At 39.2% G+C, this 21,876-nt stretch overlaps 1 protein-coding gene across 1 annotated transcript in view; it reads right to left on the reverse strand.

Moving 5' to 3' along the window:
- spata17 (spermatogenesis associated 17) overlaps nucleotides 1-18,007 on the reverse strand; it is a 41,058-nt gene extending 23,051 nt beyond the window's left edge. Inside the window, exons 1-6 of the mRNA XM_074612294.1 lie at nucleotides 17,860-18,007; nucleotides 16,556-16,645; nucleotides 15,299-15,380; nucleotides 13,793-13,843; nucleotides 10,478-10,581; nucleotides 3,055-3,178 (exon numbers count right to left, since the gene is read on the reverse strand). Of these exons, the coding sequence (XP_074468395.1) occupies nucleotides 3,055-3,178; nucleotides 10,478-10,581; nucleotides 13,793-13,843; nucleotides 15,299-15,380; nucleotides 16,556-16,645; nucleotides 17,860-17,927 (519 nt within the window). The 5' untranslated portion in view covers nucleotides 17,928-18,007. The remainder of the gene's footprint in view (nucleotides 1-3,054; nucleotides 3,179-10,477; nucleotides 10,582-13,792; nucleotides 13,844-15,298; nucleotides 15,381-16,555; nucleotides 16,646-17,859) is intronic.
- Between the last annotated feature and the right edge of the window lie 3,869 nt (nucleotides 18,008-21,876).

Here is a 21,876-nt window from a genome sequence, read left to right on the forward strand (position 1 = left end):
GTGTCTTTCCCTTTCAGGTTGTAAAAGAGAAGAACCTTCACCTTCATATATCAGCAAGAATTTAATTACTGAGGGAAGCTCACAGCTATTACGTAATCATGTAAGCAGCCAGACTATTGCTGTTCAACACTTGCAGTCGCAGCAGCATATAATTAATGCAAAGCAAATTTTTAAACGCTACAGTAAATAAAATAAATATTGGCAACAGACAATAGTTTTTCATATTATGAATATATAATAACAAAATCAATCAGGTACATTCTGCTACAATTAATTGAACTTGCCTTCTTCTAAAACAGTTTCTAACTCAGTGTTTAATCAAGCATAAATTCTATTTTTAAAATGTCACATTGAATGTCCTTTGAAGAATATTTTGGGTGCTGATACTGTATTCCTCTATTTACGAATGTGTTACTGCACTACCACAGCAGGACTGCACTTGTTCCTTTGCATTCACACTCTCCTTTAAGAGCTTCCAATAAAGGTTCTCACTCTTAAAAATATCACAAAGACAAAATGGCAAACAAGAAAACATTTGACTGTAATCAAGCACGTCAGAGTGTGTTGACTGAATACAATGTACCCTCAAAGTTGTTCATACAATAGACCGCACAGCAACATCTTAAGAAGGGGCTCCACTCAAAATCCTCATTATCAGGACTTTCTGTGTATTTAATGACATTTCTTGTACACACCTAACTCAAACAGGAAGGGACAGAAGGCTGGGGATACACAAACACACGTAATTCTCGCCACTCCTAAAGACACACACACACTCACACACACATGCAAGCCCAAAAGTACCAACCTAGCTACGGGAAGAGCAATGATGTTGACCCCAGGAACACACCATCTCTGTCTCTGTCATGGGGACTTGGGGCCTTTTGGTAAGCTGTGTTTGTGAGTGTGAGTGTGAGTGTGTGCGTGTGCGTGTGCGTGTGCGTGTGCGTGTGCGTGTGCGTGTGCGTGTGCGTGTGTGTGTGTGTGTGTGTGTGGGCTTAGGTCCGAGAAGTGAGGAAGGATGAACTGTGTGGGAGAGCCATCTATTCACTGCTGACAAGGTCAGAGCTACGAAGGGAAAGAGTCCCCTGCCATATGCAGAGAAAGAGCGAGAGAGAGAGATATAGAGAGAAAGAGATGGACAGAGGGCGGGGAAGAGCACGCAAACTTTTCTTCTTGCTTTCTTTCCTTCTAGCTTATTCATAAAATACACATTATATTTATATATAAATTGATAAAAAACAATAAACCAAAGCATTTGGAGAGTCAAACATGATCGGAGAAAATGCAAACTCTACCGCACTCCAGCTTCATGATAAAACGTTTGGAAGTTGTGAGTATGTTAGCGTCTTAGGTGAACATGGGATACCTGCAGGAAGTAGGTAGCAAGCCAGATGATGACGATGCTGGCCGTACAGACGTGAAGGAGAGAGAGAGCGACAGAGAGAGAGAGCGAGAGAGAAAGAGAGGAGTAGTGGTGCTGAATCAACAGTGACCAGTGTGCTTTGTCTTCATTATGATCCCAGTGGGGAGTCACAAAGATGCGTGGATGCCACACACACATACAGACATGCACACCTGTGCCAGGGGAAGCACTAAAATACTCCACTCAGCACATCAGAAGAGCCATGAGGACACATACTTACTCATACACACACATTTACACACAGAGACCTCAACTGCACACAGCCCACCTGTGTTAACGAAAGAAGTAAAGAAAGAAGACTTTTCCTTTTCTCTCTCTGCAGCCTGTTTCTGGAGGAGATCCCTCTCTTTAACTCGTATCCTATTGCCTACATGAGTCCCTGCATCTTTAGCTGTGCATGTGCATATGTGTGTGTAGGTATGTGTGTGCGTCTTAGTAAAAAGTTTCTAGTGAGTCGGTTGCCTGAACTGTATATTCTCTTGGACAGACACAATGACATCAGATACAGTAACCACACATTTGCTTTATGTGTAAATGGGTTAACAGTGTGTTTTCTGATGTGGCTTCACATCCATGCCTGCAACCTTAGTTAAGGTCACTATAGGTTTTTAACTAGAGTACTATAATAACTATATTAATTGCATTACTGTACAATTATTGGAATTATTACTTAATAATTACTAATTCACTGCTGTGAATGGTCTACTCTGTACACACAACATTTATTGCACATCTGTCCGTCCTGTATGCTGTATTTAGATCGGTGATATTGGGCTATATGAATAGAATAAAGTTTACTTGACTACTAATTATTAGTACAATTATAATAGTTGTTTTAGATATTGATGGTGAGTCTAAGAGTTTTAACCATAAATGTGCTCTTTTCAAACTTTTCTGTTTCAGAGATACTGAACATGCATGACTGTAGAGTGTAGGTTGTTGTAATAACTTTCATATGTGATAAAATGAAAAAGATGCAACACTATCCCTGTGCTATTTGCCTCGTTGAGTTACATTTGGAGACACAGATCTTTATTGAACAGCAATGACCAGGGATTAATTAGATTAATTAATTAATTAATTAATTAATTTAATGGCAGGACATTTTTAATAACTACTTTAAAGTGACACTGAAGAACTATTTTTAACCAAATTAAACAAGTAAAGATATTTTGTAAAACAAATGACCACTGAGTTTAAAGAATCATTAGCTGAACCACCCACTACCTACTCCTCCACTTAACAGACCACATTCATCCCACTTGTATCACTACTAGTGACTGCATTTCACTACACAACGGTTGCTGTTACACCGCAGGCTGAAAACATAACCCTGTTGCTGTTACTGTTATTAGTTTTGACTCTCAGTCTTACGTGAGCTGGTGCTGGTTGCTGTTATAGCTTGTAGTTTACATGCTCAATATGACACTGCTTTCTGATTAAACATAAAAGTTGCATTGAATGAAGCCATCAAGTCAAATTAATTGTAATGTAGAATATTTCTGACTGAACCATTTTTATGTAGCTGCGGTTAAGAAGGAATCACAATTTAATATCGGCCTCTGGTCAAATATATATTTGTATATATATTGGTCTGTGAGATTGTGTGTGTTTTCCTGTAGACCAACCTGCTCGGTACTGAGGAGGTGGTGTAACCGGTGAGCTTGGTACACCTTGGCTGTCTGTTCCTTCACCATCTCCACACAGTCTCTCTCTCTCTTCTGGAGTTCCTCAAGTTCACCCAGCTCCATCCTACAGGACACACACACACCATTCACAGATGTTTTTGCGAATCAAAATCCAAACTTCCAGTTAATGAATGTACTTTGTGGGTATTTGACAGGGATCAGAGTCAAATATGAATATAATACATATGCATTGTACAATACATTCAAAATCATCTTAGATATAATTCTCTGGCTTTATAAGTGGTCAAATCAATCTAAATCAAACAGGAGCAATAGTTAATCATACACTAATGTATGTTTGCTAAATGATAATGACTGACTGGATACTGAACCTAAATTTTATTTTATTTAAATAAGATTACTGGCTATAACAATTATATGAGACTAATGTTTTGATAATACCTTTGATACTTTGCCTGTCATGTTACACATTATCTGGAGATTTAGCTGACCATATATCTTAACACTATATGAACAAATGGCTTGTGCAAAATGTAGACTTCATGCAAGTACATTTGTGCACGTGTTAGAGTGTATTTGGAACAGTCTTTTGTCGTAAAGCTGACAACTCCCTGTAGTGTCCTTCAGATGGATAAAAAAAACTGCCTAATGGTAAGAGAGAGACTGGGACAGAGGAGCTATGGGAGAAAAACAGGAGAATGAGACAGCTTGGAAGGAAAACAGCAAAGAGGGAGCGCAAGAGGCTATAAGTGGGAGGATGATGGATATATTTCATCACTACAGCCAGGACAGGTCTGTCTGTGACATCTGTTAAGCGAAGCTGGCTAAATGGGATGCATTAAAAGCCCATACACAGCAATTTCATTCCGTAATCACACAGCCTTATTGTTACAAGGGGGTGATAACTTAAAAAGGGAATTGGAAACAATTACTAAAACACACATGCCATGGTAATGTGAAAACACACACACGGACACACTGCTAAGAGTAAAGCCAATCTAATTCCACGAGAGCAATACCAATAAGAGTTTAGCCATAGCTCATCAACAATCCTTTTTTCTTCTCTCCTTCTTCTCTACTGTTTCTTTCTCTGCCCAACTTCTGTTTTCAATTACAATCCTCCACAGAGGAATCAGAATATTCATAGTGTGTCTGTAATGTGAGGTTAACACATTCTGCGGCTACTCTGACATTTAAAAAGAAATCACAACACTGTTCCCGTTGCCTTTGCATTCTCATTCCTTCCTCAGCACCAGATTAAATTACAAAATAAATGAAATATGCAGAGCACTGTGTGTGTGTGTGTGTGTGTGTGTGTGTGTGTGTGTGTGTGTGTGTGTGTGTGTGTGTGTGGTGAGAATGAGAGCAAGTCTCAATGTGTCTGTGCGTATTTATGCAATATTAAGCACGGTAATTTAAGACCGTGTGTATAGATGTGTGGCTGTATGTCTATATGTGGATGTGTGTGTGAATATAGTTAATATAGAGGTTGCTTGGCCTCGATTTGTCCGCCTGGCGAACAGGGATATTACTTATTAATGTGAAATATAAAGTGTTGGTTTATTGTGGGACAGTCTGGTTCACAATCCAATTGGTGCATGCGTATGTTTACAGTAAATGTGTGTATTTCTGTTCGTTCACGCGTTAATACCGCCTCAAAAAACAGACTGTCAATGTTTTCGGGGGTCAGGACCTGTCTATGTGTGTCTGAGCTGAGAGTGTTTAAGTGTGACTGTATCAGTATGTGTGTGTGTGTATCAATGTTCATACACTTTTGCTTGTATGTGTGTCCACACGTCTGTGTGTGTGTGTGTGTGTGTGTGTGTGTGTGCGTGTGTCAGGCTGAATGGGTGACCTTTGCTTCCCTGCCCCCAGCCCCAGTGTTATTAATTGCTGTGTAGTGGACAAAAGCCAAACAGATTTGTAACGGCTGAAGGCACCTCGATCTGTGTCGACCCAACCAGCCGCCACAACATACAACCCTCATTAGCCTTGTTGGGCACGCAGCACGTGCCCTGAGTGTGCGCGTGTTTGTGTGTGTGTGTGTGTGTGTTTGACTGAGTGAAAGAAAGAAAGAAAGAAAGAAGTGTGGCAATCAACTGGTTTGTAATTCTGCTATATGTATTGATGTATTGTTGTCATATCTGGTGTACGAACCTACGCTGATGCCTTGGTAGGAATCAACTTGGTCAATATACCTTCACTTCTGTATATCATTTTTTTTTACAGTGACTAAAAATCTAACTTTTGTGTATTTTGGGATCTATTCTGTGTATTTACTGTAAGTGAGTAACACTTTCATTCAAGATTTTACTTACCGTCAATTATACAGTATACTGACAATATACTGATTGACTATATTGGTTTAAATGCTGATAAAGTCATGAATGTATCTCCCTTGAGTGAGAAGATCGGAAAGCAAAATGTAAATGTACATAATGTATATAATCATTGGAAACTTTATTTAAAAAACACAGGAGTTTCTCAGTGACATCCCTGGTCTCTGATTAGAGGGTGTTAAAATTCCTTTTTTAATAAATTTCATGATAAGACCCAACCATTCGACGTTGAAGGCTGATTTAAAGCAGTAGATGACGTGTTGAGCCATTTTTAAACCATGAAATGTAGATTTTTATAAGTCTGGTAAGAAATATCAATATTAACACCAGCATTGATGTGTTTCATCACAGTACAGTCATATAATTTAGTTTACAGCTCAAAAAACACGTTAAAGTGTGCAGTACCTCTTTAAGCTCATTATTGTATTTCAACGACAATCAATGTCGTCAATCAATTTTTCCACTTCACAGTTTTTTGAGTTTTTAAGGAACAGTGCGCAACAATTAGGGGGAAATATTGACAGAAATGGAATGAGATATGAATAAGTATGTTTTCTTTTGTGTATAATCACCTGAAAATCATTGCGTTTTCGTTACCTTAGAATGAGCCGTTTCTATCTACATACGGAGCGGGTCCTTTCTTCATTACATTACATTGGACTGCAGATTTTCTCCCCAATCCCTTACATTAAAAGCGCATTAGGAAATAGTCTCCTCATGGCCAGTATGAACAGAAGGAGTGATTAGAGCAAGGAAAACCTATTTCAATGTACATGTGGGCCCCTGATTATTGTTTTAAACCTATCCTGGAAAAGATATTTAGAGCTGATAAGAGATAAGAGTATTACTACAAATGTGCTCTAATTATCATGTCAGTACATTTCATTATAGGGATGCATCGATACCGATACCAGATCAGATATCGGGCCAATATTGACTCAAATAGCCGGATCAGATATCGGTTACAATGGGGCTGATCTATTTAATTAAATTCTATGTTTATGTACTATATACATTATATGCTGGATTTTTAATTCCTGTTTAATTTTTGTCCAATTTGTTGCTGCATTAAAAAGCTTTACACTTTAATTGTAATTCCTGTAATTTTTGAAGATTTGTTACAAAGTTGCTGGAGTACAATTTATTATTTAAATAATAAATATCAATTCAGTAACTGTATATCTGTATTTATTTGTGACATTTTGTTTAACAAAGTTAAAAAAGAAATGTTTAAGTCAAGCCTGATGTTGGCTTACACATAAAAGTATGATCCCAGTCACTTCCACACAGTGAGGCATCCAGCTTATTAATTAAACACTGGTATCGGATCATTACTCGGTATCGGCCGATACCCAAAGCCCAGGTATCGCTATCAGTATCGGAACTGAAAAAGTCAAATCGGTGTATCCCTATCAAATTATACATTAATAAAGTTATTTTGCACATTATAGCTTTATTTTATTATTGCATATACTCCATTATAATGATTAATTGGATGGTTATAATGTGCTTAGTATGCCATATAATGCAATACGGGCACTCTGACTCCAGATTACTTTTGCTGGCTGCTGAACTGTTGGACAAGCTAATCAAGCATACTTTAACTACTCTATTGAAACTCTAACTGACATTTTCACCCTGGACTGTTAACTTATTTAAATCGCTAATATAGTACAGCTAAATTTCTCACTTCTTCCTAAATTATTTACCGCCTGGTTCACAACGGGGCGTCAAGGGCTGACGGGATATCAGAGAGTGAGGCATTGTGGGACAGCAGGCCATACCTGCGGTCGCCCAGGCCAGCACCGGAGCAGCTAATTGGCCAGGTTCTAAATATTTAATGGAAGCTTGACCTGATTGGCTGTTTTAATTGCTCCAATTGAATGATTCAATAGCTGGCAAGGAGGGGGTAGTCAGACAGTCAATTTAGACAGTGAACGGCTCAATGTATCGAGCCTTCAACACCCTCATAACACAGTGTTTCCATTTAAGTGACTGACCGATTGATTAACTAATTCACTAAAGTAGTAAAACTGATGTTACATTTTACATACTTTTCTCCATTGTTTTACTCCCCAAAGTATTTTCCCTAAAAAGGGGGGGAGAGCACAGCATCCATATTTTACTTCAACACACATACACACACACACACACACACACACAATATACAAATCCAATCAGACTGAAGGAGTGAACTTGTCTCCACCCAAACTGGATCAGAAAGAAAGAGCAGCAAAAGAAAGACTGACGCATAGAAGCAGAGTGATCGCAGGGCAGGCGTGCAGGCAGGCCCGCACTCTCTCCACCATCGCAGTTCTCCTTTCATGAATGTCCTTGAGAGGGACACGAGAGAGAGAGGAATGAAGACGGCTGGAGTAAAGAGAGACAGGGAAAAAAAGTGGAGAGAGGAAGAGAGACAGCATAGCACCAGAGGAGAAGAATTAAAAAAACATACTAGTGCTGCTCAGCCTAGCAACACCAAGTCCATAAATTCTCCCTTGTTCTCTTTAGGATAAGTTAAAAAGATTTTGCCATGTCGTTGCAACATCACAGGGAGAATTATTTATCTGATTATGGCGGCAATAATTACCCAGCTGTTTATTGCAGATAGAGGAATAATTCATGCAGTCAACAGGCCGTGTTGGTGGCGGCAGCGATGACACCAGCACATTTAGTAAATATGCAAAGCGGGCTCGCTCCGCTTTCCTAATTGCCCCCATCGTCCCACTGCATGCCCTTATTAAAGCCCAGGAACTTTAAGTGTCTCCCTGACAAAGTGATAAATTGTTGGGGTATCAAGGAAAACTGTGGCAGAGTGGGGACCGCACCGGGGTCCTGACTTCATTAGGCTATGCAGAAGGAGAGGAAGGATGAATGAGGATGGACACTGAAGCACAGTGAACCGGTGGCAGAGAGAGGGAGAGAAAGATATGGAGCAAAATAGATTGAGAAAGAGAGAAGGGGAAAGAGAGAGGCAGAGATTGAGGGAGGGAGGTGTAGAGAGGGCAGGGGATAGGAGAGGGTAGTGTAAGTAGCGTGCCGTGTATTAGCTGGATGCTGTACCTAATGAAATGACACAGATGGTTTCGTGTGGGGGAGATCTGTCATGAGAGAAAAAGAGGGACTGAAACAGAGAGTCAGAGAGAAGAGAGAGAGAGAGAGGTTCGGCAGTCTATGTATTACTCCTATATCATTACCATGCGCAGCCGATCAGCCTGCACTAAATGGGGACCATTAGTCCAACTTTGAATAATTTATGTAGCAGGTTGGACAGACAGACAGACTTACAAGCAGGAGGGAGCACGCTGGTGGATTAAAAAGCGGACCTTTGCGGGGTGAGTGATCAGGCAGCGTGCGATCCAAGGGCTCAGCGGCTAACGCGGAAAGGATATTTTAAATAAATGCCGGCACGGCGTTAATTGATCGTGACCCCGGCAGCACTAAATAAACATGTGATTAACTGGAGAGAAAGTGACCTCAACACCCCAAACCACTGTGGAGGAGGGGCTGTGTGTGTGTGTGTGTATGAGGAGACTGGGGATGTCACTAAGGTTGATAATGAAACAGTAAAACCAAAACAAAAGTAAAATGACATTACATCTCGTGCTCCTTGAATATATTTTTTTACAAATCTTTAATTCCACATTTCTCTGATCTAGTCTTACTCTGCCCTTTGTATTTAATTGTTTTAAAATTTAAAGATGAATTTTTTTATTATTTTTTTTAAATATACCATGTAAGAAGGTGAAGAGATTGGAAAGATGTGTATGACAGTATAGCAACATCTAATAAGTTATTGTTTGTCTAGGCAGGGTGAGGTAAAAAAACTGTTATGAGCTCAAGATAGTTTGAGACAGTTGGCACAAGCTGTGTAGCCTCTGGTGTAATTACACATTACAAATATAGTTTCTTTAGGTCTTCTGTTAATGCTTCTACATACTTTTTAGTCAAGTTTGATAAACTAGCCGTATATGCTATATATTTATATAGTGACTAGGACTGTTTCCCGCGAGGTATAGTGGAAAAGATAAACTACTATAAGCACAATTTTACCACTTCTACATCTTTCACTACTGCTATAGTGTCGAAACACGTGTTTCACAAGTTGTTTTGTGTGCGTCGCTCTTTGTGTGATAAAATGCTAAAGTGGCAACACTCTTAATGGACTTTAACAGCCTAGCTCCCTCCTACCTCTAAAAGGGGCAAGGAGTGTGGAGGAAAGGTGGAACGCTGGTGGGGACATGAGGGGGGGGAAGTCAGTGATCCAAGGAGCACTTTAACAAATTTACATTTAATTTTAGCAGAAGCCTAAAGATATTTTCCGGTAAAATATATTAGCAACATTAAAAATGTGACTATTAGCTAAACGTGATGTTTTTTTTTGTCAAAAATAAAAGATGGCGTATCTCTAGCAGTAAGCCCTGGAGCACAGGATGTTTTATTAATGCACGAGCTGCGGTTCAAATCAGAGGCTAATTTTTAATTTCTTCACATCGTTCACTTCTCTCTCTCTTAGCCTCGAGCACTTTAGAGGACTTCTCTCTCTCTTTCCCTCTCTCTCTCTCTCTTCTTTCCTTTCTATCTCTTTGTCTCTCTGTCTCTTTCATTCCTTCACTTTTCCTTTCCTCTTCCCCTGTCTCTCTCTCTCTCTCTCTCACACACACACATTTTAAGGTTATGGGTACACAAGTACACCTTTTTAACCAACTGCCTTTACACTAATCAAATCAATTCATCTTGACTGACGTGTACCAGCTGACTCCCTTCCAGGTCCTGTATTGGTCTGTGGGTTAAAATGATTTACCACAACACATATAGGGTAAATAGTAGAAAAACACAGCAAGACAGAGAGTGAGTCAGAGGAGAGAAGTGGTAAAAGACAGGAGAAGTAAGTGAAGTAATGTATTAAACAATTTTCTTTACACCTTGACAATAAGGTACACCTTGTTTACTTCTTGTCGCTAAGGACAATTCGTATTGTGCAGTATGTGTAGTATTCAGTCAATTGATATCAAACTGTCTGCACTCTTCAGCCTCATTTACAGCACTATTTGTTTTTTTACCTGACAAGTTCATTTTTCATGGAAAGTCCTTCCAGATAGCTCTTGCGTGCGTAGAAGTTATGAATATACTTCCTCACAAAGAATCCTCTCCATCTCTGCTGGATCTGTGAGGGATTAAAGCAGGACAGACATTTTAAGAAATAAAATAGAAATAATTTGTTTCCCATAGTACAGTGAGGTAAAGCATTATGGCATGTTATATCATGCCAATGTTGTTTTTTCAGGTCTTAATTTTTCAGATTTCTTTTGCTCTTCTAACAGACATTGTTATGTGTCTTGTCATTGTATTTGCTGTCTTAATACGTCTTACCAATGCTACTTTCATTACTTAAACTGGCAGGGGACACATAAAAACAACAACATTACATTACATTACATACAGATGTTGATATTAACATATATGGGAGAACAGCTTTAAACCGTGTTTAACCATGCATGCCGTTTTTCCTCTGCAGTGATGGAGGGACAATCCGAGGGAGGACAGACAGCTGTCACAGCTCCTCACGTTTAACTGTATCAGTCCACATTGATTGTGGAGGCTGCAGATTAGCTAGCACACACACACACCCACACACACCAGTGGACCGTTTTAAAGCAAGGGGGCGGATGTCCTTCAGACTAATTAGGAGATTAAAACAATGGCAGGTAAAAGAATAATCACACTATGAGAAGAGGGAAGAGGAGAGGAGAGGTGGAGTGGAGGATGGGGGAAAAACAACAAAGAGCAAAATGAGAATTAGCATTGATCTGCCAGTCAATAGATAATTTTAAATAAAGTAATTGCCGCCTCCCGAGTTCTTGCTGACCTTTGTTGACTAGTGAAATCGATGCTGTTGAATCTAATACAAATCCGAGGTGCGGCATGTAAACACTGGTTTCTATTACGGCCCTAATACATTATCCTCTGTTAGCTACCGTGCCGTGATAAAGACAACAGGACGGGAGAGGAAAAAAAGAAAAGAATCAAAATTGATTCAAAGGAAGTGTCACAAGGGGATTTTGAGATGATTGTTTCTCCCTTTGTGTCTCCCTTTTTCTCTTTCCCTTGCTCTCTCTATTTACACATTGAATATTTCTTTGGCAAATGATGGTCTGTGGGTAGAGATGTCCTTCACTCATTCACTTTGGCACAGGGTCTCTCTGTCGCTCTCTATTTCCGTACATCATGTTAGAAAGCCTAACATACTTTGGGTTTAAGTCTGGCATACTTAGTAAAATCAAAACTTCTTCTTTCATCTTTCAACAGGTGGCATCATAGAAAAGGACAGTCCCAGGTTTCACATTTATTATTTAGAACTATTTTCAACCTTCTGAAGTATTAAGTAACACATTACCCATGATATATCTTTAGGAGTACACAGTGCAGTGCTCAGGGACCAACTCCACTGCTGGTCCAAAGCTTTAGTCAAGGGCAGTGACAGCAGGAGTGTTCCTAATACCGTCTTTTGTGGTGGGAGAAAACTGGAGCACCCAGAGAAAACCCAGACAGACACAATAAAATGCACACTCTGCAGAGAACAGCCTCATTTGGCCCTTGTGGGGTTCAAACCTTCTTGAATTGCTAACCACTGAGCCACTTTGCTGCCGTTTTCACATATAATCATTTTCCATTAAAATTCCTATTGCTTGCTTTAGGAAACTGTGGTTATTTTATATGGGTAATAAAGGCCTCTAACTTCAGAAGCTTCTGCTCTGCTCTACATGGTGACATCACCCCTAACCTTTTGCCCCCGTGACCTAAAAACAGCTAGGTCAAACACTACTCCCGGATCTATGTCTCTCCTATTATGTGACATTTATTGGAACGACGCGGTGGTCAGCTTTATTTGTTTGGGTTTCTATTAAGTGTAAAACTTGAAGCCCTCAATTTCCAGGCTTTTCCACCAATATGAAAATACTGCGACCACCTCTGTCCAGCTGGACGGCGGCACACCCTCTTCAATAAACACTAGTGGATTTTTTTGTTGGCCTATAAAAACCTTTAATGGTTTAGGCAGAATGAAACTGTTACGCAAAAGTGTCGGCTATATGGAATTGTAAAAATATAAGGTTTCTGTGCAATATCCTGGTGTAAAAGTGCCAAAGCATCAGTCACAGCCACGGTGTTGTGATTTATGAGTTGAACGGTAGTACCTGCTGAGGGGATAAAGGGAGCATTTGATGGACATGAGCTCTGGAAGAAAAAATAAAATAAATGTTACTAAAACTAAGATACAAGCAAGGTATTCATATAAAGGATTCAGAAGATACTTTAAACAGAGGGCCTCTTACCAAGCCAACGTATTCTCACACAACTCTTTGTATGATATCTTACGAAAAAGTTATTCCTCCCTTTTCGTTTGTTTTCCTTTGAATGTCCAGCAACATGTGTCAATTTCCGCTTGTTACATGCATACAGTCTTTACAAAATAAACTTCCTTCTTCAGAAGAAACAACTTCCTTAGGTTTAGGCAAGAACATTACTTAGTCAGGTTTCGGATAAAAATTATTTGGTTAGGATTAGGCAACAGAACTACTTAACTAGGCTTAGGAAAAGATCGACTTGGTTAGGATTAGGCGACAAAACTACTTAGTTAGGTTTATGCAAAAAAAAAACTACTTAGTTAGGTTTAGGAATAGATTATGGTTTGGCTTAAAATAACTACAGAAATGGTGTATGGAAGTAGACAAATGAATCAACGTTGACTTCTGGTTTCACACGGGACACGAGCGCCGGTCTCCTGGGCAAAAGTGCAGCATTTTTTGACCCACCCATCCATCCCGACCTCCTCCCTACGCGATGTTCACCACTATTTATATTTCCTGGTTTACACACAAATTGATTTTGTGGGATATACACAAATTACAGTGCATTACTTTTCATAGGTATAGCTACGAACAGTGTATGCGAACAGGTTTACCGAGCACATGAATAGAATAAGGTATAAGGATATATATGAAAAGTGGACAATGTTGCCAGTGTACTGACCAACCAATGTCTAATGTGTTGAGACATAATTAAGATAAATCATTTTGAAATAACATAATCTGATTATTCCCTTTTGTGTATTATACCTGATTCTAATAGGCCTAAATGATGCATATAACTAAATTGTACAGGAATGTCAACATGATACCACATGTTCAAAAAAGTAAGAAAAAGAAAGACTGCATGGAAGATTTTAAAGTTGCTATGATGGACAATTTTTTGCAATGAAGTGGTGCGATGAAGTGCTTATTCACAGGGCCTCCCATTCACAGCACACACAAAGACACACTGTGTCCCCCCACCACGACACTCCATTTGCTAAAACAAGACACTGTGGTGATATTTACCCTGACCGCCATCTCCTCGTAGAAATTCATCTTCATGATAAAATATGCCGCCTGTGAACACAAAGGGAAAGATGGCGTTACATCTTGTCTCCCGGCCCTCTGATCTGTCCACAGCAGGCGTCAAAGATAAAGAGCTCTTTATACATAATACATTGCAGAGAGGCAGCGCAGATAGGGCCACTGTAGAGGGGAGAAAGGAGGAGGGGACGGGGGCAGAAAAGGAGAGAGGGAAAGCAAGAGAGACAAGAGGAACAAGAGAAGAAGTCGGGGGGATGGAGAGAGAAAGAGAGAGAGAGAGAGAGAGAGAGAGAGAGTGGTTAGCGGGACTTTGTATCAAGGGGAGGACGGTGCTCTCTTAATACACCAACGCAGACAAGGGCCAAGAAAATCTATGGTAGTCAAGCAGCGAGCTAATGGAGATGTATGACGGCCAAACGCTCTCCTCTGGATTTCATAATCAATGACAGCCCTGCCAGAAGTGACAAACAAAAGGCCAGAGAATATTCAGCGGCGCACTCAACGAGGCGTCGCGCACCAAACGTGCCTGCCGACCACTGGGGGCACATTTCAGGAGCAAACTGGAGAGTACGCCATAAAAGGGATTCATATCTCAACACGTCTTTTTTAATAATGACAGGGAAGAGAGGGAGGAGAGGAAGGGGAAGGAAGACAGAGACTTGAAAGGAGGTTGTAAATTCAGCTTGATGTTTTGAGATGAGGCTTTGTGCACGTCACATTACACATGATAAGGTCCACAGGAGTGAAAGAGGAAAAAGACAGACAGAGAGAGAGAAAGAGAGAGAGAGAGAGAGAGAGAGGAAGAATAGAATCTCTCAGGGCTAATTCAAAATAGTGCACTGTGGCAATTTTGAGTGATTCAAATGAACGCTCGTCTGTTTCCAAATGAGACCAAACAGCCTCTTTTTAGCCCATATGTGTGTTGTGACACATCCTTCATCGTTTATTTCAACACCCCTCAACCCCACCCCCACCATACACCCCCCCCCCCCTCTCTCCATTTCTTGAACGCCTCCCAAACGGCGGCTGGCAGTTATGCTTTAGCAAACAGTCAATTTACAGGCATGATAAATAGCTTGTTGTGATACGTTTACAAAACTCAATCCAGGGGAAAATTATACGTGAGAGCGCTGGGTATTGGATCCGGTATCAACAATCTGTTCAATTAAGAAGCAGTTGGAGGCAATATGCTGAAAATGGGGCCTTGTTTTACTAAAGCACACACATATACACACAAACTCCTCTACTTTTTCCTTCTCTCTATTCCTCTCCATGCTTTTTTCCATATACATCCCAGGAGTTGCGATATAGATGGAATTCCTTATCACATTGCATCATATTTCCTAAGTGCTAATTTCCCAATGTGTAATGAGTGAATTATATTTCTTAAGGTCAGACGCAGGGACTTAGGAATATAGCAATTGAATTCTAATGCATGCTATCATAACATAATCAATATATCTATAGCCGTTCCCGGCGCTGGCTTACCGTCACCATTTGTCTGAAACGTGCCCTTGCTGTGAAGCCCCGCCATATCTTCTGTATAATGATTGCCTTCTTGTGCAGATGGCTGTAAAAAAAAAAAGAAAAGTCAATTTAGGGAGAGGATTGGATGTGTATTTTTCACTAGTTGAATTTAAGGAAAACACTGGAAAAAGTTATTCATATACACATGGAAGGAAATTAAATTGTCTGTTTATGCGCAGAAATTATATAATTGAGTACAAAACAAACTAATATTTAAAAAGAAAGAACATTTAAACCTTCTAGAAATATGAGGGACCGACAACAACAAAAAATAGTAAAAGCTACAAGAATTGCATTACTGTATATAATGCAATTTAATTAATATAATCCCTCAAATCATGACTGCTATGATAAACTGTGATCTTTTCTTTATGAAAAACAATAAAGAAAAGAGTGCTTTTGCTTTCTGCATACAAATGTTAGGTTGTAAAAGGACTTCAATTAAAAGGTCAGGGCAACATTACGCTTACAAACACACGCTCTCACAAAGACACACACACACACACACACACACACACACAAAACATTTCTGCTCCTCCAGGCTTTTCGATCATGCCCGATGAGCCTTTCACCCCCTTTAGTCGGCGGCACACATTTGTATTCATCTTCAAACATACTCTAAATGCAAGTCCACTGCGATTCTCTGCCTCCAATGAGGCCATCAATTTCCAAAAGGCCATTCATATGCCCAGAAAATCAATGCTTATAGTGGGGATAGCACAACCCCGGAGTTGCACTTAGGCAGCTAAAATTGTTGCTAATTATCCACTTAACGCATTGATCAATTAACTAAAGTAATCTGAATTAACCTACTGTCTGGAAGTTTGTCTGCTGACCCTGCAGAATGGTGCCGGGGTCACAGTATAGGAACAAGCACAGACATAGGGACATTCATTTCTCTGTGTGTGTGAAAGGAGCACAGAGTGCAAGCGACATTTATTCCTCCAGGCCATTTGCAAAGCTCTAGAAGTGGGATAATTATGAGAGTGAGCTAGTATCAGGGCTTCCCTTGAAATTAACTCTTAGGGTCCTGTCTGAATGTTTTTCAAACCCTGGGGGGAAAAGCAAACCTCAAATTAGTATATAAAATATTAAGGCTTGTATTGTTTTTTTGCCTATGGCATATGAAGGACTATACCAAAAATGACTGGTTTACAGATTCACATTGGACCAACACACATTCACCACACACACTGTAAGCTACTGTACTGTACACACCTGAGGTAAGCCTGCACCTTGCAGGCTCTGAACCAGCTCTGGATCCGAGTGGCGGCCTGGTGTTCCCTCTGTCTGTTCTCCTCAGCTTGGCTATAGACATACAGACACATATTAACATAATAAGTGCACTGTTGTCTCATTATCTTTTGATATGTTTAGATACAATTTCTTTTTTTTCTGTACTGTTTCTTTTGTATGTATTTCATTGTTTTTATTGGATTGTTTTCCACTGTTTGGTTAGGTTTTTCTGCACATTTTGTGTACTTGTTGTTGTTTAACTTTTCTTGTATTTTTAAAATTATGTTAGTTAGATCTTTCTTCCTTTTTTGTTATATTTTTTTTTTCTCCTGGGGTTAAGAGGTCCTGTGGCTTCTTGACCTCTCTTGACACATTTCATGTTTTGTATTTTTTCATTGACTGGATTTTGTGCAGTTTTACTGTATATATGTGCAAATAAATAAACACAAAAATAAAAAATGTAATTTGGATCAGTACGGCTCACACGATGACAAAACAACTTTTTCATTTTGGTGGCCAATTTACTGACACAATAACTAGGTTTTGAAGCATGAATTAAATGTTTTGGGTGAGTTACTATACCTTTTGCAAACATGCAATAAGAGTTGTGATATCTCTTGAAACAGTTGTGACAATTGCAGTTTAGAGACTGTTAAGACTGTTTTTTGTATGTATTTCATTGTTTTTGTTGGATTGTTTTCCACTGTTTGGTTAGGGTTTTTCTGCATATTTTGTGTACTTCTTGTTGTTGTTGTTGTTTAACTTATGTTAGTTTAGATCTTTCTTCCTTTTTTGTTATTGTGTTTTTTTCTCCTGGGGTTGGGTATGAGGTCCTTTGTATAAGCCTGTAAAGGCTTCTTGACCTCTCCTGACACATTTCTTGTTTTGTTTTTTTCATTGACTGGATTTTGTGCAGTTTTATATATGTGCAAATAAATAAGTAAATAAATATATAAATAAATAAATAAAATAAATAAAATAAATAAAATAAATAAAATAAATAAAATAAATAAAATAAGTAAATAAATAAAAATAAATAAATGATGATGATGCCATACAAACAATACTAGCATCTGCACTTGGAAGTACACAGTCAGCCTTTGCTGTGTGCCCTGTGTGTTGGTTGCTCTGCAGGTGCTACAGTTTCATCGCCTTACGGCTGTTTGCTAGGTAGTATAGCGTCAAAACGATGATAGCTAACGCTTAGAACAGCAGAACAGCAACGGCCACAACGGTACGTTTCATGTCTTTAATGAAACGTACTCATAACGTTACATGAAACATACCTGTTTGTGTAGAAGTACGCCTTTCTGAACTCTTCAACTTCACTCTTTATTTTCAGCAGCTCCGCCATGTTTCGTCGCCAGGCGACAGTTTACTTGTTGTCTTGACAACACAGCAGTTTCCCCAAGGTGACGGAGATGCATTCACTGCATCTAGAAAGTAGGAATTTTCTTTTCACGACATAATTAATAATGCTTACTTCACTGAACCTATATTTATATTTATTTATATTTTATATTTATTTATTTGCAGATATATAAAACTGCACAAAATCCAGTCAAGGAAAAAAACAAAACAAGAAATGTGTCAGGAGAGGTGAAGAAACCACAGGCTTATACAAAGGACCTCCCACCCAACCCCAGGAGAAGAAAAAAACAATAACAAAAAAGAAAGAAAGATCTAAACTAACATCATTTTAAAAATATAACAACAGTTAAACAACAACAAGAAGAACACAAAATGTGCAGAAAAACCCTAACCAAACAGTGGAAACAATCCAATAAAAACAGTGAAATACATACAAAAAACAGTACGGAAGAAAATAAAATCTAAACATATCAAAAGATAATTAGACATCAATAATTGAAAGTGATGATAAATTCTGCCTCATAGAAATAAAATAATCATATTTTTTATGATTTTTTTTTTAGGTTAGGCTATCTGTTCAGTTAAAGGCACCTGCTTATCTTATGTAGCCAATCAGGATGGAGTACTGACTTGCAAAATCAGCCTGTTGGTAATCTTATTTATATTAGATAATAACTAATGTTTGGATTTTATTTTGATCATTCTGACAGATAGCTGTCAATTTGTCTGTAAATCTCTGAGTGTTTTAAGATAAAGCACCTCTCTATTACCCTTTAGACTTCACTTTCTATCTAACTGGATAATCCTGTTGAAAGTAGAAATTAAAAAAGAAGGCACAGCATTACATATATATATTTTTTTTTTTACATTTATTTACAGTTTTATTCACAGAATTAAAGAAACACAGAATAATAGTTATAGTGACTAACATATTTTATTTATTTTTATGCAATTCAAAGTTTATGTTTACAGATATTCTTAAGCATTAAGTCAGCATACTGTATATTTTAATATTTTTTTATGGACAGAATATATTTGTAGAAAAAAACCCTAATAACCATTTGCAGTCTCCATAATAAATTATAAACACCAAAACTAAAGAAAGACTTTGGTGTCCTCACTAGTTCAGATGTTCACCACATGCCATCTTGTTTATTTCTTCTGCTTCTTTCTCCACCTTATCTACTGTACTGAAGCAGAAATACAGTGTAAATAATATTAGAGTGGGAGGAAAAAAAGAAAAAAAAATCCCAGAAACGACAATATCTAAAATGCCTGCTCTGTGGATGCAGATTGTGGATCCGAGTATTGATCTGCCAACTGCCTCACTTCTTCCATCCGTCCCTCCATCCGTTTCCCTCCTTTCCTGACATTATCACCCTTCATCATACAGTTATCAGTTCATTTCTCCCCACTCTTCCTTGCTTATTCCCCTCCTCGTCACTCCTCCATTCCTCTTCAGCCATATTCACCTGTCAAAATGATCACCTCATCAGGGTGTGTGTGTGTGTGTGTTTGTGTGTGCACTTCTTGTGTATCTGTGCGAGGAAAGACATCTGTCTGGCCAATGGTCAGAGGAAAATACTGTCTGTATTATAAATTACTCCTTGGAGACAGGCGAACGACAAATGGTGAAAGTGAATGAGCGTGTGTGTATTTGTCTCCTTGCTCTTTCATGTCTGTGTGCCGGCATCCCTGAGCCAGGCAGTGTGCTTGTTTGAGTATCTGTTTCCTCTGTCTTTCTCACAGGCCAATTTGCTGTCTGAGGGCCACCACGGTGGTGAAGAGCAGTAGGCAGACGTCCTAGGTAGAGTTATGGCTGGAGGGGCGAACCCATGGTGGCTCAGCCCATCCATCCAGGGGCGGCAGGAGGGCGGCCACCCTGGTAATTACCGGAGAAATGTTGTGTTGTGACAAGACTGTATGAACGGTGTATGTGAGTGAGAGAGACAGAGAGATTTTGTTGTTTTTGACAGGACTGTAAGGACGACTGGAAGCCATTCGTCCTGCCACAACACTGATTAGGTGTCACCAGGAGTGTATCTGCGAGAGAACGACACAAAAAGGCGAGTGAGAGCACTTCATAAAAAGACATGCTGTTTACACACTGTCTAATGACCCACTTCTGGACCCAGCCAGGCCATCATCCTCTCCACGTCCCTCTACTCTTGTAATACACTCTTCCATCAAGTTCCTCCCCTTTTCTCTTTCTCTACCTGCTCTCTCCACTCTTCTGCTTTCCTTTTTCCCCTTTCCACATCCTCTGTCCCTTCTCAATCAAAACATTTTTGTTGCTCAGCGAGGCAATGATTCCTTATCCAGGTTTACCCATGTATACTCTCTCTCTCTCTCTCTCTCTCTCCCTCTCTCTTTCTCTCTCTTTCTCTCTCGCTCCATCTCTCCATACGGGGCATGTCATTTAACATGCCTCCAGTCACCTCTCACAGTCAGGAAGCTCATCCAACCAGTCATTCTCCATGCCCATTGTTCCTAAATGAGGGCCATATGCGCTGTGGCCAGCTCTGGTCATAAAGACACACACACGCACACACACGCCAGTGGTGAGACCAGTGTCTATGGGAGAATGTGTGTGTGTGTGTGTGAGACTGTCACACATAGCTCTGCACGGCGCGTGTGTATGAATCATTATTGTGTGCGTCAGTATATGAGTGATTATATGTGAGTGTCTGTGTATGTGGGCCTGTCTGTGTTGTGCATGTGTGTTCCTGCGGCCACAGTGGGGTGCGGCGGGTGGAATGTGTGTTTCTCGGCAGGACCAGTTCGGCCATTATTATTAAACATCTGTCCGCAGCACATTAATTCCCCCACTCTGACGCATCCCTCTCTGCCCAGGGATCACTTAATTGAAATCCATAATGACTCTTTCTTCTCTTCTCTCCCACACTGAGCAAAGTGAAGCTGGAAAATATATTTTAGACAAAAAAGGACCAGCTATTATCAAATCATTCTATCACATATTGTCATATTTTTTTTAGCTGCAGTTTTAAGGTAACACACAGCATCTTGACTTTGTGTAAATCAAAGAAATGATGGTGACTGTATTTCCTAAAATATTTCCAGATAAACCAAGCTAATGTTTTGAAAGGTGGAATAGTGTGGTTTTGTTAGTCCCTATAAATTAAATAAGGAAATTAAATATAAAATAACAAAACAAAGCCAAGAATTGTGATTAAGTTCATAGTTGAGAAAAATTAACTCTTCCATGAAAATCAATTAGATTGAAACCAGCACAAAATAACATGTTCAGCTCAGATGTATGATTGTATGATGGATGATTTTAAGTTACTTTGGTCCAGGCCGTTTTGGTGCAAACACTAGTTCAACATTTAACATGTCCTGTTCCACATGTTTCCAAATAATCTGTCCTAAATCAATAAATATCCCAATATTGTATGTGCTTGCTTGTCATCTTTGAGTCTTTTCCCATCCGATGGCTCTCATTTTAATGTCAGACCAGTCAATTTTGTGCCACTTCAAATTTCTATTCCGATAACTAAATGTATACCTTTTTACTGGGGCTGTGGATAGTGCAGTCAATTTATAAATAGGGGGAAAGTGTTAATTAAAAAATACAAAAAAAGACTTACGTATTCTCCCTTGATTCATAAATTCTCTATAGGCGAGTTTTTTGGAAGGTCACAGTGAGATACCTGTCCCAAAGCCCGCTCCAGTTAAAGGCGACATATGTGCATCATTAGATGAAAATAGGTTCAGAATAAGGTTAATGTTCATTTTAAACTTTAAGACAAGGACGAATACAAAAGAGGGTAGCACAATGTTTGGTTCTCCAAAATGAGTTTTAATCAATGAATTAATACTTTTTTCATCAAAGTTTTATTGAATCTTCTTTATAGGATAATTCATGGTATTTTCACCCTAGGCCTTATTTTCCCGCTCAATTAAAATTCCCC

This window comes from Sebastes fasciatus, chromosome 2, assembly GCF_043250625.1.
Source record: "Sebastes fasciatus isolate fSebFas1 chromosome 2, fSebFas1.pri, whole genome shotgun sequence".
Lineage (NCBI taxonomy): Eukaryota > Metazoa > Chordata > Actinopteri > Perciformes > Sebastidae > Sebastes > Sebastes fasciatus.